Source organism: Aureobasidium namibiae, assembly GCF_000721765.1.
Source record: "Aureobasidium namibiae CBS 147.97 unplaced genomic scaffold scaffold_8, whole genome shotgun sequence".
In the NCBI taxonomy this organism is placed as follows: Eukaryota; Fungi; Ascomycota; class Dothideomycetes; order Dothideales; family Saccotheciaceae; genus Aureobasidium; species Aureobasidium namibiae.
This window is the reverse complement of record NW_013581201.1, coordinates 388,918-402,343: the sequence shown is the minus strand read 5'-3', so window position 1 is coordinate 402,343 and position 13,426 is coordinate 388,918. Positions and strand designations below refer to the sequence as shown.

At 53.1% G+C, this 13,426-nt stretch overlaps 5 protein-coding genes across 5 annotated transcripts; 4 read left to right on the top strand and 1 right to left on the bottom strand.

The window, feature by feature from the left end:
* Positions 1 to 1,569: 1,569 nt before the first annotated feature.
* M436DRAFT_46545 (uncharacterized protein) lies at positions 1,570 to 4,719 on the top strand (the record flags this gene model as incomplete). Its single annotated transcript, XM_013572076.1, has 4 exons — positions 1,570 to 2,012; positions 2,096 to 2,998; positions 4,012 to 4,225; positions 4,312 to 4,719. The coding sequence occupies 4 exons, from the start codon at positions 1,570 to 1,572 to the stop codon at positions 4,717 to 4,719; spliced, it is 1,968 nt and encodes a 655-aa protein (XP_013427530.1).
* Positions 4,720 to 5,108: 389 nt separating this feature from the next.
* Positions 5,109 to 6,711, bottom strand: M436DRAFT_46595 (beta ketoadipate:succinyl-CoA transferase, TR1; the record flags this gene model as incomplete). The annotated part of the gene is made up of 2 exons (XM_013572084.1): positions 5,109 to 6,602; positions 6,652 to 6,711. The coding sequence occupies 2 exons, from the start codon at positions 6,709 to 6,711 to the stop codon at positions 5,109 to 5,111; spliced, it is 1,554 nt and encodes a 517-aa protein (XP_013427538.1).
* Positions 6,712 to 7,437: 726 nt separating this feature from the next.
* On the top strand, positions 7,438 to 8,318 carry M436DRAFT_72640 (uncharacterized protein; the record flags this gene model as incomplete). The annotated part of the gene is made up of 2 exons (XM_013572239.1): positions 7,438 to 7,983; positions 8,040 to 8,318. The coding sequence occupies 2 exons, from the start codon at positions 7,438 to 7,440 to the stop codon at positions 8,316 to 8,318; spliced, it is 825 nt and encodes a 274-aa protein (XP_013427693.1).
* Positions 8,319 to 8,693: 375 nt separating this feature from the next.
* Positions 8,694 to 9,362, top strand: M436DRAFT_63636 (uncharacterized protein; the record flags this gene model as incomplete). Its single annotated transcript, XM_013572175.1, has 1 exon — positions 8,694 to 9,362. The coding sequence occupies one exon, from the start codon at positions 8,694 to 8,696 to the stop codon at positions 9,360 to 9,362; it is 669 nt and encodes a 222-aa protein (XP_013427629.1).
* Positions 9,363 to 11,276: 1,914 nt separating this feature from the next.
* Positions 11,277 to 13,307, top strand: M436DRAFT_46242 (RNA-binding domain-containing protein; the record flags this gene model as incomplete). Its single annotated transcript, XM_013572011.1, has 9 exons — positions 11,277 to 11,706; positions 11,760 to 11,812; positions 11,907 to 11,914; positions 11,968 to 12,061; positions 12,121 to 12,294; positions 12,346 to 12,397; positions 12,453 to 12,898; positions 12,951 to 13,104; positions 13,159 to 13,307. The coding sequence occupies 9 exons, from the start codon at positions 11,277 to 11,279 to the stop codon at positions 13,305 to 13,307; spliced, it is 1,560 nt and encodes a 519-aa protein (XP_013427465.1).
* Between the last annotated feature and the right edge of the window lie 119 nt (positions 13,308 to 13,426).

The window sequence follows — 13,426 nt, the reverse complement described above, 5'->3', positions numbered from 1 at the left end:
CTGCTTTTTATTTCTCCGTACCTGCATTTTGCGGGATGTTCTCAACAAAAAGTGTGGGACATGTTGCACCGCCGCGTCTAGAGAAGAGTGTCCGGCCGCCACACAGTGTCCGCCTTCCCCTGTATAACGACAGATATTGCCCCCCCAACCCCCCGAGGGGGGCTTCAAAAAGTGTTCTCTCGTATAGCGAGGTGCATCTCTATATCCTCTGCGAGTTTGAAACAAATCTGAGGTGGTCAAAATATTGGCATGCTCCCAGTTAGTAGAGACGGTCAGCCACATAGTGTCCGCCTGTGGCTTGGCGGACACTCTTCTCTAGACCTCGCGATGTTGCACAACCTTCGAAAGGAAAAGAAAGAGAGGATGTGCACAATTAATTTCGGCGAGAGATTGCATCCGACGCTCCGAACCAGAGATGTTGCGATGCGATGCGAGTCGGCCGACTTTACCGATCCATGTTTGCTCGCTCTTACCGCACTGGCGCTTTTTTTTTTCTTCAACAGAAATTTCTTGTTAGACGGTGAGAATGGACAGAGTAGGGCCGGTGGATTGGAAAGTGGTTGGCTCCTTCTTGCTCTGTGCTTGTGGGGGTATAGGGAGATAGATGGCGAGCAGAGAGCAAAAGGCCGCAACATGTGCAACACCCAAGCAATAGGGTTGTATAACAATCGCGACTCTTTACAGACGCAAGCCTTGACTGTGAAACGAGGATGCAGTAGATTGGCTGTGGGATGCTGCATTGCCGCGACAAGGGAACGAGACCCTACCCTTGTCGCTATGGTTTCGTCAAAACGGCGAATTTTCGAAGGGGTTCAGAACATGTCATTCTACGGTTAGTGGTTCTGCCTACACGACTCGGGGGTGTTTTGGTAGCCGCTGATGGTGTCTGCGATCATCAACGCTTGTTGGAGATTGGTGATGTTGTTAATAATAAGGAGTTTAGGCATCAGGTTAGGAGTGATGCAGGATGATACGAAGGCAATACGGCAGAGTCAAAGGAACGAAGGATGCTTATGCGCCTCGGTGAGCTGTCTGCGCATCATGTTGGACGATGGACTTGTTTATTGGCATGACGAGCGAGGCTTGGGAGCAAGGCTAAGGGAAAGTTTTGGTGACGGATATGTCAGCTTCCGAGCGCAGCCGGGCAGTGTATGTTTGTAGACGACAGAGAGATGTCTTATGGGAGAGAGATGGAGCAGATTGAGATCTATGTGGTAGACAGGATGACAGGACCGGGAGGTACGAGTGCACGCGACGTGGTACGAGCACATGTGGTTGCGGTGGAATGGTGGGATGGGATTGTCAGGATGAAATTAGGGACGGAGACGGCATCTGGCTGAGGGCTTGGTCGCGCGCAACAGTTGGGCCGCTTGCCGGGCGTGAGCCAAAGTTGATGGTTACTTCATAACTTCTACTCGATACACCTGCGAGCGAGCCTGTGACTTTCTTCCCTCTCTGTCCCGCCTGGCCATTGTTTCGCGACTCGACTCAACCGGCTCGCGCTTTCCCGTCTTGCTATCCATCGACAGCCCCGTGTCGACGTCTGTGTACTCTATTCTTCTCGGGACTATGAGCAGCAGCAAATACTTTGCCCTTGGGGGCGCCGCCGACGACAGCGAGTCGACACAACGCTTCTTCACACGCAACAAGTTCCTTCCATCTCTACCCACCATGCTCCCCCACCGCCTGCGCCGCAAGTTCCGCAGCACACGCTCCAAGATCCGCAGCAGACAAACGCCCACCTCGTCCATCTCGGCCCTGCAGACCAGCTTCAACCCACGAGACACGCTGCGTTCGCTGCGTGACCACCACTGGTCCGTCTATGATGCTCAATACCTCTTCCTCGCCGTCGTCGGCATCTTCGCCCTCTGCGTCATCCAATCGCCTGGTCCCATGGTCAAGACTGCCGTGGCTACGCTGTTGATGCTGTCGCTGCTGCTGCCCGTCACCCGCCAGTTCTTCCTGCCATTCTTGCCAATTGCCGCATGGCTCGTCTTCTTCTTCTCTTGCCAGTACGCCGCAACTCTCTTTCTCTCTGCCTTCTTTCCGCCTCTCAACGTCCTTTTGTCTTGCGCAGCTAACACAACCCTCGCAGATTCATCGATGGCAAGTACAGACCTCCAATCTGGGTTCGCGTGCTGCCCGCTCTCGAAAACATCCTCTACGGCGCAAACTTGAGCAACATCCTCTCGGCTCACAAGGCCGTCGTCCTCGATGTCCTCGCCTGGTTGCCTTACGGCATCACCCATTTCGGTGCTCCCTTTGTCTGCTCCGGTCTCATGTTCCTCTTCGGCCCTCCCGGAACTACTCCCACTTTCGCAAGAGCTTTTGGTTACATGAACTTGACCGGTGTTATGATTCAGCTCTTCTTCCCCTGCTCGCCGCCGTGGTACGAGAACATGTACGGCCTCGCTCCTGCCAACTACTCTATGCAAGGCTCTCCCGCCGGTCTTGCTGCCATTGATAAGCTGTTCGGTATCGACTTGTACACCTCCACTTTCACCGCCTCGCCCATGGTTTTCGGTGCTTTCCCCTCGCTACACTCTGGATGTGCCACCATTGAAGCCCTGTTCATGAGCCACACTTTCCCCAAGCTTCGCCCCTTGTTCATCATCTACACTGGCTGGCTCTGGTGGTCCACCATGTACCTTTCCCACCACTATGCTGTCGATCTCGTCGGTGGCAGCTTGCTTTCCGCCGGTGCTTACTACATCGCAAAGGGCAAGTTCCTGCCCAGACTTCAGCCTGGCAAGATGTTCCGTTGGGATTACGACTACGTCGAGGTTGGAGAGGCTAGAGAGAGCCATGCATATGGTCTCACCGACCTGGCCGAGGATGACTTCCACCCGGCCAACTTCGGCATGGATAGCGGCGATGAGTGGACCATCGGCTCTTCGTCTTCGATCGCCTCCTCGAGCAGAAGCCCTTCGGTTGGTGCAAGAAGCCCTGTCGACGAATCCTGGGAGGGCGACACCCTAGCTTCCACCTCGGACAACGAGTACTACCAGCAGAAGTCGCAGCAAAAGTCATGAATCCCCTGATCAGCAAGCTTGTTTTGTCAACTCGACTGGCAATGCCTACGTGAGTACAAGCCATGGCTCTTGTTTTGCGATACCGTCCCTGGGACCATGTGTGTGTCCAGCGCTTTCTATTCCATACGGCCGAGCAGGATTTGGACGCGAATTATCCAAACGTCGTCGCCAATCGGCCATTTCTGTGCATTCTTTCCAAGGACATGTTTTACTAGGAGTCTTTTGGAGTTTCTTACGATACCCTTCTTCGTCATTCGCTTCGACCTGTGTTTTTATCTCTTCTTCGTCGATTTCACGGCTATGCATACAGCGGAATGAGGGGAAATGTACATGTACGAGAAACTGCGAGCCATGATGGTTCCAAGATCTAACGACCGAGGGTTTTTGATTCATTGGAAGGTACCAAGGGAGGTGCTCATGGCGCTTTTGTGCGCAAGGGAGAGCCGTCCCACTTTGTTGATATACATCTCATTGCTAGAGGATATCATACGTGGATTATGGGGGCGATTGGAAAGAGACGGCTAATGTGAGAATATTGACAAGGAGAGGACGAAGGGAGGGAGCATAGAGCGGTCGGTCCTTGAGCAAAAGACTTTCTGTTGGCTCTTAGGACAGACAAGACTTCCTTTCTTATTACTGTAATGCATAATGTCAAGACGTCCAAATAAACAGGATTCAATTCACAAGTTTCTCTTGATACATAACATCCATTTCATCTTGAACTCTGGTCGCAGTTTCGCGAGACCATGTACATCCAAGTTCAGACTTCAAATTATGGCAAACGATACCTTCTGTACTAGTCAAGTCATCAGCCACTCTGCAGTCTTATCGTACTAAGAGTATGTTGATTTATTCTCATCATGCTTGAACTGTAGATGTGCTGTATCTTTGAGGCAGAATCCCACAAGGATAGACGATATGTTGCTCTCGACCAGGGTGACGCTCCAAGCCATGCTCGCGCCGCACAGACCACAAAAAGTTCCCCGACATCAAGACATGGCGGAAGTTCGCAAGCAAGCAGGCGCAAACCGGTTTCATTCTTTATACATCACACAACCACGACCATGGCACGCAAAGCAATCCAAAGAGATCAAATTGTCAAACTCATCGTCGGCGCCGGCCAAGCCTCCCCTTCGCCGCCGGTCGGTCCGGCTCTGGGTTCCAAAGGTGTAAAGTCGATGGATTTCTGCAAGGTATGCGATTCCCACACACACCCACCTACCTAGGTGTGCAAAGAGAGAGAGAGAAGCAAGCAAAGGCAATTGACACCCAAACAAAGGAATTCAACGCCCGCACCGCCTCCTACGTCCCCGGCACCCCCGTCCCCGCTCGCGTAACCGTCCGCCCCGACCGCAGTTTCACCTTCGAACTCCGCACCCCACCGACCGCCTCTTTGCTGCTCAGCGCAGCAGGCGTGGAACCCAAGAAGAACAAGCTTCGAGGTGCGGGCAATGTCGCAGGTCCGAACTCAAAGGCTGGATTGGCTGGTGTGGGTAAAGCGTCTGGAGGGCAATTGACGGCTGGCAATGGAGGGTTGGGCGTCGTGGGGACGGTGAGCTTGAAGCATGTGTATGAGATTGCGAGGATCAAGCATGGAGAGGAGAGACTAGGGGGTTTGAGTCTGGAGGGTGTGGCGAGGAGTGTGGTTGCGCAGGCGGGGAGTATGGGGGTTGTTGTTGTGCCTTGATTGAAGATGAGATGGCGAAAGGGCAAAAAGACGAATCTTTTCCAAGGATGAGGAGAAAGAGGCAGATTCGGGAGGGATGCGAGGAAGAAAAGGAGCTGGGGAAAGAAGAGAAGACGCTCAGGTCGAGCAGAAGAGGAAGCACCGCCAGGGTTCTCTTCTCTGGAAAGAATGGGCGTGACGATACCAATGCCTCTTCTGCTTCACCCACACGCATTGGGTCGGCGTTACATGACTTTGTTTCTCTACCATACGACGCAGCAGTTCACAGTGTGAACTTGTACATCACTTGTAACATATTCTGATTTACCACTTGCAACTCTCAACATATGTTGTCGTGACATAGGACATAGAACTATAAGCCGGATATTCTTTTTGATACAACGACACGATTACTGCTGCATGACCTGCAATGAATCCGAAACCTTGAATGGCGCCTCCGTCTTCGACCTGATCTCCTCGACCGTCACTCCCTCGGCATGCTCGATCAATGTCAATCCTGTGGTAAAGTCGACATCAAACACAGCCAACTCGGTGATGATTCTCGAAACACAAGCCTTGCCGGTCAACGGGAACTCGCACATCTTCATAATCTTAGGACCGCCCTTCTTGTCAGTGTGCTCCATTGTCACAACCACCCTCGTCTTCTCGGGGTTGGAGACCAAGTCCATAGCGCCGCCCATTCCCTTGATCTTTCCAGGCATGGCAAAGTTGGCCAGGTCTCCTCTTGCTGATACTTGCATGGCTCCAAGCATGGTCATGTGAATTCTTCCTGCGCGGATCATAGCGAACGACTCGTCGGAGCCAAAGACTGAAGCACCAGGGCGTAGTGTGACAGTCTCCTTGCCGGCATTGATGAGATCAGGATCTTCTTGACCCTTTTGAGGGTAGGCTCCCAGACCTAGAATACCGTTCTCGGACTGAAGCTGGACCTCGACGCTCTCGTCGACGAAAGCCGGCGCCATCATTGGCATACCAATGCCCAAGTTGGCATACATGCCATTCTTGAACTCCTTGGCTGCTCGTCGGACGATGCGTTCACGCTTGCTTGCAGCATCGCCACTGCCGAGAGCGTTGAGAGCTTCGGCTGGGTCTTTGGCATTGACCACCTTCTCAATGTTCTTAGCTTCTGTGCTCTGGATAACGCGGTCGACGTAAATTCCGGGTACATGGACTGCTGCTGGGTCGATCTCGCCGACTTCGACAATGTGCTCGGCCTCGACAATGGTGACCTTTGCGTTACGAGCCATGGCGCCATTGAAGTTTTGTGCTGCGAATCTGAACATGAGGTTGCCGAGTTTGTCCGCCTTCCATGCCTTGATAAAGGCGTAGTCGCCCTTGATTGCCTCTTCCATGACATAGCTCTTGCCGTCGAAGACCTTTACATCCCTGGGGATCGAATACCGAGCGACGGATCCATCGCTGTTGTGTACGGTTGGGAGCTCTCCAGTCTGGACGACTGTTCCGAAAGCTGCTGGTGTGAAGAAGGCAGGAATGCCAGCACCACCTGCTCTACACCTCTCGGCGAGGGTTCCTTGTGGTGTAAGCTCGAGCTCAATCTCGCCCGTGAGGTACATCTTCTCGAAGACCTTGTTCTCTCCGACATAACTGGCAATCATCTTCTTGACCTGCTTGGATTCAAGAAGCAGACCAAGACCAGAGCCGACGATACCGGCGTTGTTGGAGACGGCGGTAAGCCCTTTGATCGAGGGCTTGTTCTTGACAGCATTGATCAAGGTATCCGGTACACCGCAGAGGCCGAAGCCACCGCAGAGAAGCGTGCTGTCGCCCTTGACATCACTGATGGCATCCTCAGCTGAGGAATAGACCTTGTTTATTTCTGATCTTCTGGCCGAGGATGCAAACTTGCGGAGCTGGTTGTAAGGCTGAGCAGGTCAGATTGATGAGGGGCCACAGTAGAGTGTGCTTAGGTACCTTTGAGCCATTTCTGGCCAAATGTGCAGCTGTTCGTATGCTGAGAGTGATTGAAGGCATGATGTGAAGGTTATCGAGGCAGAGAAAGACGAGAGTATGCAGGGACTGACGAAGGAAGAGACAGAGCGAGATGAAAAGAAAGACGGAATTGGTTCCTACCTTGCCAAACAATGGCATGTGATGTGGAGGAACCGATGCCGTTGGTCGAGCGGAGTGAAGCCGGCAGCTGGGCGGGAGGGGTTCGGGCAGGACAGCCGAAGTCAGTCTCCGGTGCAAACCCACCCGACCGTCGAAACTTGGTCAACAGATACGACGGAGAGATCAAATATACTTGGTCTGGATCCGAGGGATCGCAGTGGGAGGATTTCTAGATGACATATCCTGAGCAAAGACTGTAGAGCGCAAACGAGGGAAAAAGTCATGTCGAGCTTGAGAGTTGACCATATGGATGGACGAGCTGAAGAGCACTGAGAAGATTGCGTCCAATGGTTGGTAGCGGACGTTCCGTGCCGTGGAAGTTGCTCGGTTTGTGAAAGAAGACCGAGTCGATGGAAAGTAGGTTGTTGCAAGTGAGAGCGTGTTGAGGGTTGATGGTATCAAAGGGTAGATAGATGGTCTGAGCTTCGACTGTGACGATTGACGGACAGAGCATCACAAGCGGCGACTGCTTGCTTCCATCACCAAGAAACATCCCTCCATCTGCGACCATCTCCACCATCTCTCTCCATTCACACATCGCGCGTCCGACATCTCTCCTCCGACATCACACACCCTAACAACATCAACATGTCCGAAAGCGACGTCAAGAAGACGATCCAGCAGCTCCATTCGCTGTCCGAGAGCAACCTCAGCAACGCTTCCGCCCTGTTGTCACGAGCAAAGATCTCGCTGCTCAAACTACACGCCCTCGTCCCCAACGCCTCCACATCCCACCAACATCTTGCCCTCGCCCGCGAAGTCCTGGAGATTGGCGCCTTCGTTTCCATCCGCCAAAGAGATCCCGAGTCTTTCACACGCTACTTTCAGCAACTCCAACCCTTCTACTCATTACCTCACGACCGATGGGGCTCTCACGATAAGCACGGCAACCAGAGCAAGATCACCGGCCTCTACCTACTACTCTTGCTGAGCCAAGGAGACTATGCCGCCTTTCACACTGTCATTGAAGGTCTCGAAATGGCCTTCGGCGGCAGAAAGCGCCTGGACGATGACGCCTTCATTCAATACCCCATGAGACTGGAGCAGGCTTTGATGGAGGGTAGCTACGACCGTGTTTGGAGCGAGGCCAAGGGCGAGAGAGTGCCCAGCCCTGAATTTGCAGTCTTCTCCGAGGTATCACGCCCACATAACAAAGTCCTCACTACACTGCATACTAACACATTCTCAAGGTCCTCGTCAACACAATCCGCTCCGAAATCGCCTCGTGCAGCGAGCGCGCATACCCCTCCCTTCCCATCTCCAACGCAAAGAACCTCCTCTTCCTCGAATCCGAAGGCGCTGTCATCTCGTTTGCACACTCGCGTGGCTGGGTCGCCAAGGAGGGTCGCATCTATTTCCCTGCCCAGCAAGAAGAGTTGGCACAGGGTGAGAAGGACATTCTCTCTACCAGCGACAAGGTCATCGAGAACACGCTCGAATACGCCAGAAAGCTTGAGACCATCGTCTAAGTGATATAGGCTGTCTCATTTGGCTTGTACTATAGAAATAAGCATAGGTTGTAGCCAAGATATGGCTGGACGGCTTGCATCTAGCGGTTACGGTTCTAATGGTCTGATCAAGGCTTTTAAGCAAGACATTTTCAAACTAAGCCTTGTGGTTTTACTTTCTGCCTCTACTGATGATCTTTTGTACCTACTGCCCGTGATTTGACAAGATCAATGCTCTTGTCTTTCTGCTCGACTACATATACCAGCCAGAGCGGAAAATACCGTTGCCTGGTGCTCGGTCTACGATTTAATCAGTCTCGTCCATAACACATCTTTCTCAACATCACCCACCCAAACTTCTCCGCTGTAACCGTCTACATTGATATCGTTGGCGTGATGCTCTCAGCTCTGTGGAATTTCGGCAATTCTACTGCGCGGTCGTCCACGGCATTTCTGCGAGGTCGATGGTTCCATGCGTGTAACGTAAATCACACACCCTCACACAAGGATCCTGTAAAGCGCAGAGAGTTACTAGATCGACAGAACGCTGCTAAGAGACTCAAACGCCTCGAGGATCCTACCAAGTACCGGAATCAGAGACGAGATTATCACAATACCCATTACTATGGCAGTCCTGAGAACAAACAAAAGTATACTGAGAGGAACAAACGACCAGATGTGAGGCAACAAATCAAGGAATTCAGACAAACCCCAGCAATCATCAAATCGGAACCACTGCGCAAATTCATTCTGAGACGGCCCCATATCTGGCGACATCTAGAATGGAAAACACATACGCCTGTTCTTTACGATACCAAGACCAAGCATGAGTGCGCTAGCTGCCATACCAAACCTTTTCAAGGCTTCGCATTGTGGTGGAAGCGCCACGACGATCTAGATCACAATCCAAATATCTACGACTGCCACGCCTGCTTTGTAGCAGACTGGAGTCGTGCATTGCCCATTGGATACGAGGATTTTGTCTTTGGTCAGGGCAAGACATTTCGTCTTCGCGACAGGGCTGAATCCGCTACAACAGCTACAGACTCCAAGGAAAAGGGATAGTGAAGCCGGAAGCTCCATGGATTACCAATACTTGGGCATAGGACCGCTGTTTCTTTGCGACCATCAGAAGAACAGAACCGTGATGGCAGGTGACATCCTCCTTGGAACGTGGTCGAAGTCGGTTCATCTGTACATCCGTTCGTACACCTCGGCCATTCAACTCAGTCATGGCAATTGAGTGGACTTCGCAACCGCCTCGAGCTCACTAGATCTCACTCCTTCTGTTCGTTGCTCGATATCCTACTCAGCCAAGCTGTTCAACGGTAAGACAGTGTACAGGAAGAAGAGAGTCTTAGAGATAGAATATCGAGGGCTTTTCCGCAGCAGGTCAACAACAGACCATGACGGCGAAACGCAGATATGTTCAATGTTCAAGTATACTATCTGGACAAGCGGAGATAGGAAGGAAGCAGTGGCTTAGGGGTATAGAACTATCACTTATTAAGCTGTTTGTGATCATCATGGATTCGATAAGAGAGGCTAAAGCACATATCTGCCGAGTTCTATGTAGAAGCATGTTCAATTCGCAACAACGACACGAGCATACATGCAGCGCTAAGACTATAACCAACCGGTAGTATGCAGAGCAGCTCCTTGTCGTGACGACAGCTTGACTGAGTCGGAAGTTCGTTACTGCTGCCTCAACGTGGTCTGATAATGTCAGCTGGCCGCAACAGCCAGCCAAGGGTCGTGATGAACGGTTTGGAACGCGCTGGCTGTGAGCCATCTCGGCTTGGCATTCTCCACGTCAACAGTGTGTGCTCAGAGACGTTCGCGCGCGCATCGCATCTCACCACCCTTCTTGCATCAACGACTCCGCACCACCAAACGTCACTAGCATCTGTTCAACCTGCTTGTGCGTTATTGCCGACTTAGCAACTTCTGGAGTCTTGCGTCGCGAACGCTTGCCGATTGTGCGCCACTTATCAAGGTGAGTGCAGAAGCACCTGAGTGGTGACTTGGTTGGGCGACGGACTTGAGACTCGCGGGATATGGAGTCTCGGCCAAGGCTTACCCCCGTGAGCGGTTGAGGGGGTTCCTTGTGTGCAGTGTCGAGGGAGGGCGGCATCAATCGGGTGATCTTGAGTGGTGGCATTAGTTGGGTTGGCCCTGGGGGGCCACGATACTCGGGTAGCCTTTACACTACTTGGCCGGTTTAGCCATCATCAAGACTCGTTGTCCCATTCGCGTTCATTGGTGCATCTCTGACGCAGACTTGCGCTTTAGGCAAACCCCCTGTCATTCCTTCCGTTGTTGTAGCTGTGGTCTGCACTTCTTCGGCGCTTGACAGCTCAACCTCTACCCTTCCGTTGCCGTACAATGGGTGGTATGTTTCCATGACCCCCCCTCCCCATCTCTCCTTCCCCTCGTACCCCAAAGGCTTATCACACAGCAAACAGACACCGATACCTACCGTCCCCGCGAGAGTGTAAGTAGACAGCTCCCATGTTGTTGTCGTTGCTTTTGTGTTGCGACCGTTGGCATTGGTGATGTTGGCAGTGGCAGTGGGTGGGCAGCTGCGATGTGTCGCTCGGTGGAAGGTGTCGTTGACAAGGAAGCTGCGACGGAGCTTGACAAGTGGATGCGTCGGATCTGGGCAGTCGCGACCGACTTGTAGCGCGTGCTGGGAAGGCGCGCTGGACACAGAGGCACGAGCACCTACCGTGGGCTCTGAACTGTTGCATCGCAACTGCGCCGGGCATTGCGCTCTCCTTCACTTGACCACCTCCACTCGATCTTCACTCGAGCTCATCGCCAATCACTCGAGACCCGCTCTTCGCATCCAGCTTCTCTTTCACACCACTCCCAGAGGATGAGAATCTCCGTCAGGCCACTTCCAAGTCGATTGACCAAAGTCGGTTCCGTTGCTGAGCTTCCTCGATCGCTTCACAACTGCCTGCCTATTCTGTACCAATGCTACCATCACCAACACTCCGCCTTCGATCTGCTCGTCAGTTACCGCTAAGGCTACATACTGATCCCACCCAGCGTGACAGATCTCGCTCGCGCCGTCGCTCTCGCAGTCCTCGTCGCAGCCGTCGCTCTTACGATTCCAGATCCCGCTCACGCTCGCGCGACAACTACAGGAGAGACGAACGCAGGTCCCGCTCTCCCGTCAACGGATCCGCCGCCGCTCCCAACTACCCATCCAACAACGCCTATCCTTCCGACCGTGAAGGAGGTGCCGCAGCGCCAGCTCCCAGAAACTTTGAAGAGCGCGTCGTCGCCAAAGAACAAATGATGCAGAACGTTCGCGAGCACTCTCAACAAGATCGTCGTGTCTACGTCGGCAATCTCTCGTACGATGTCAAGTGGCACCATCTGAAGGACTTTATGCGCCAAGGTGAGACGAACTGAGTAAGACAACTTTACCGAATCAATTCTGACCATTCGTAGCTGGTGAGGTCATCTTCGCTGATGTCTTGCTTCTCCCAAATGGAATGTCGAAGGTGGGCTCATGATTTTTTGGCTGGTTTCCCTGGCTATGGCTTTTTTTTTGAGGACATTGGATTGACGGAAGGACTTTGTTCCGGGTGATTGTAGGGATGCGGGTAAGCTCAATTCGGGTGTCTGCTGTTTGCCAACAATCGCTGACCCATCGCAGAATTGTGGAATATGCAACCAGAGATCAAGCTCAGAACGCGGTCAACTCCCTCTCAAACCAGAACCTCATGGGCAGACTGGTTTACGTTCGCGAGGTATGCACTCGTCCACTACTTGAAAGACTGACTACCGTAGCTCATCTCTCATCTCGCAGGACCGTGAAGCAGAGCCCCGTTTCAGCAGCGGTGGCCAAGGCGGCGGCATGCGTGGTGGCTTCCAAGGAGGTCCTCCCATGCGTGGCGGATTTGGCGGCGGTTACGATGCTATGGGCGGCGGCGGTGGCCCTGGCATGATGGCTGGTGGCAGCCGTCAAATCTACGTCTCCAACGTTTGTGGCCCTTGTCAAATGACGCCGTAATGATATTGACTGTGTTATTAGCTTCCCTATACTGTTGGCTGGCAAGATCTCAAAGACCTCTTCCGTCAAGCTGGTAAGCTCGGAGCTGTGTCTACAGCATGTCCACCGTGTACTGACATTTCGTGTAGCTCACACTGGAACCGTCGTCCGTGCTGATGTTCACGTCACCCCCGACGGCCGCATGAAGGGTTCCGGTATTGTCGCTTTCGACAACCCTGATGATGCTCAGGTCGCCATCCAGCAGTTCAATGGATACGACTGGAATGGCCGTGTCCTCGAGGTCAGAGAGGACCGTTTCGCCGGCCCACCTGGCTTTGGTGGCGGTCGTGGCGGCTTCATGGGCGGGCGTGGAGGTTTCGGCCAGCAATTCCCTGGTCGTGGTGGGTTCATGGGAGGTCGTGGTGGCTTTGGACAGCAGCAGTTCGGTGGTCGCGGTGGCTTTGGCGGTGGTTTCGGCGGTGCTCCTCCTGGTGGATTCCACGGTGGCCCCCCTGCTGCCCCTGCCCCTCCTAACCCCTTCACTGACTTTGCCACCTCTGGCGGCGAGCCCGGACCTGTCATCTATGTCCGCAATGTAAGTTGTCGCCAAACGCATACTCGGAGAATGGATTACTGACAAATTGCAGCTGCCCTGGTCTACCAGCAACGAGGATCTGGTCGAGCTCTTTACCACTATTGGCAAGGTCGAGCGCGCTGAGATCCAGTACGAGCCCAACGGTCGCTCGCGCGGAACCGGTGTCGTCGAGTTTGGCAGCGTAGAAGATGCCGGCACTGCTATCAGTAAGTCGCAACCCCAGTCTCACAAGTGTGATGCTTTTCTAACACCCTTCTCAGCCAAGTTCTCTGGATACCAATACGGAGGTCGTCCTCTTGGCTTGACCTATGTCAGATACTCCAACCAGCAGCCTGCAATGGATCCCATGCAAGGCCAAGAACAGACTGGTGGCATGCCCATGGGCCTTACCCAGGATCAAATCATGTAAAATTGCCTCATGCCCACCAAAGAATGATAACGGAGACGTCTTCTTGGACCAACAACTTTACTGGCATGTCTTTCTTGCCAATGCTGTTTTACGACCAAGCTTATCAGTGCTGAGCATGC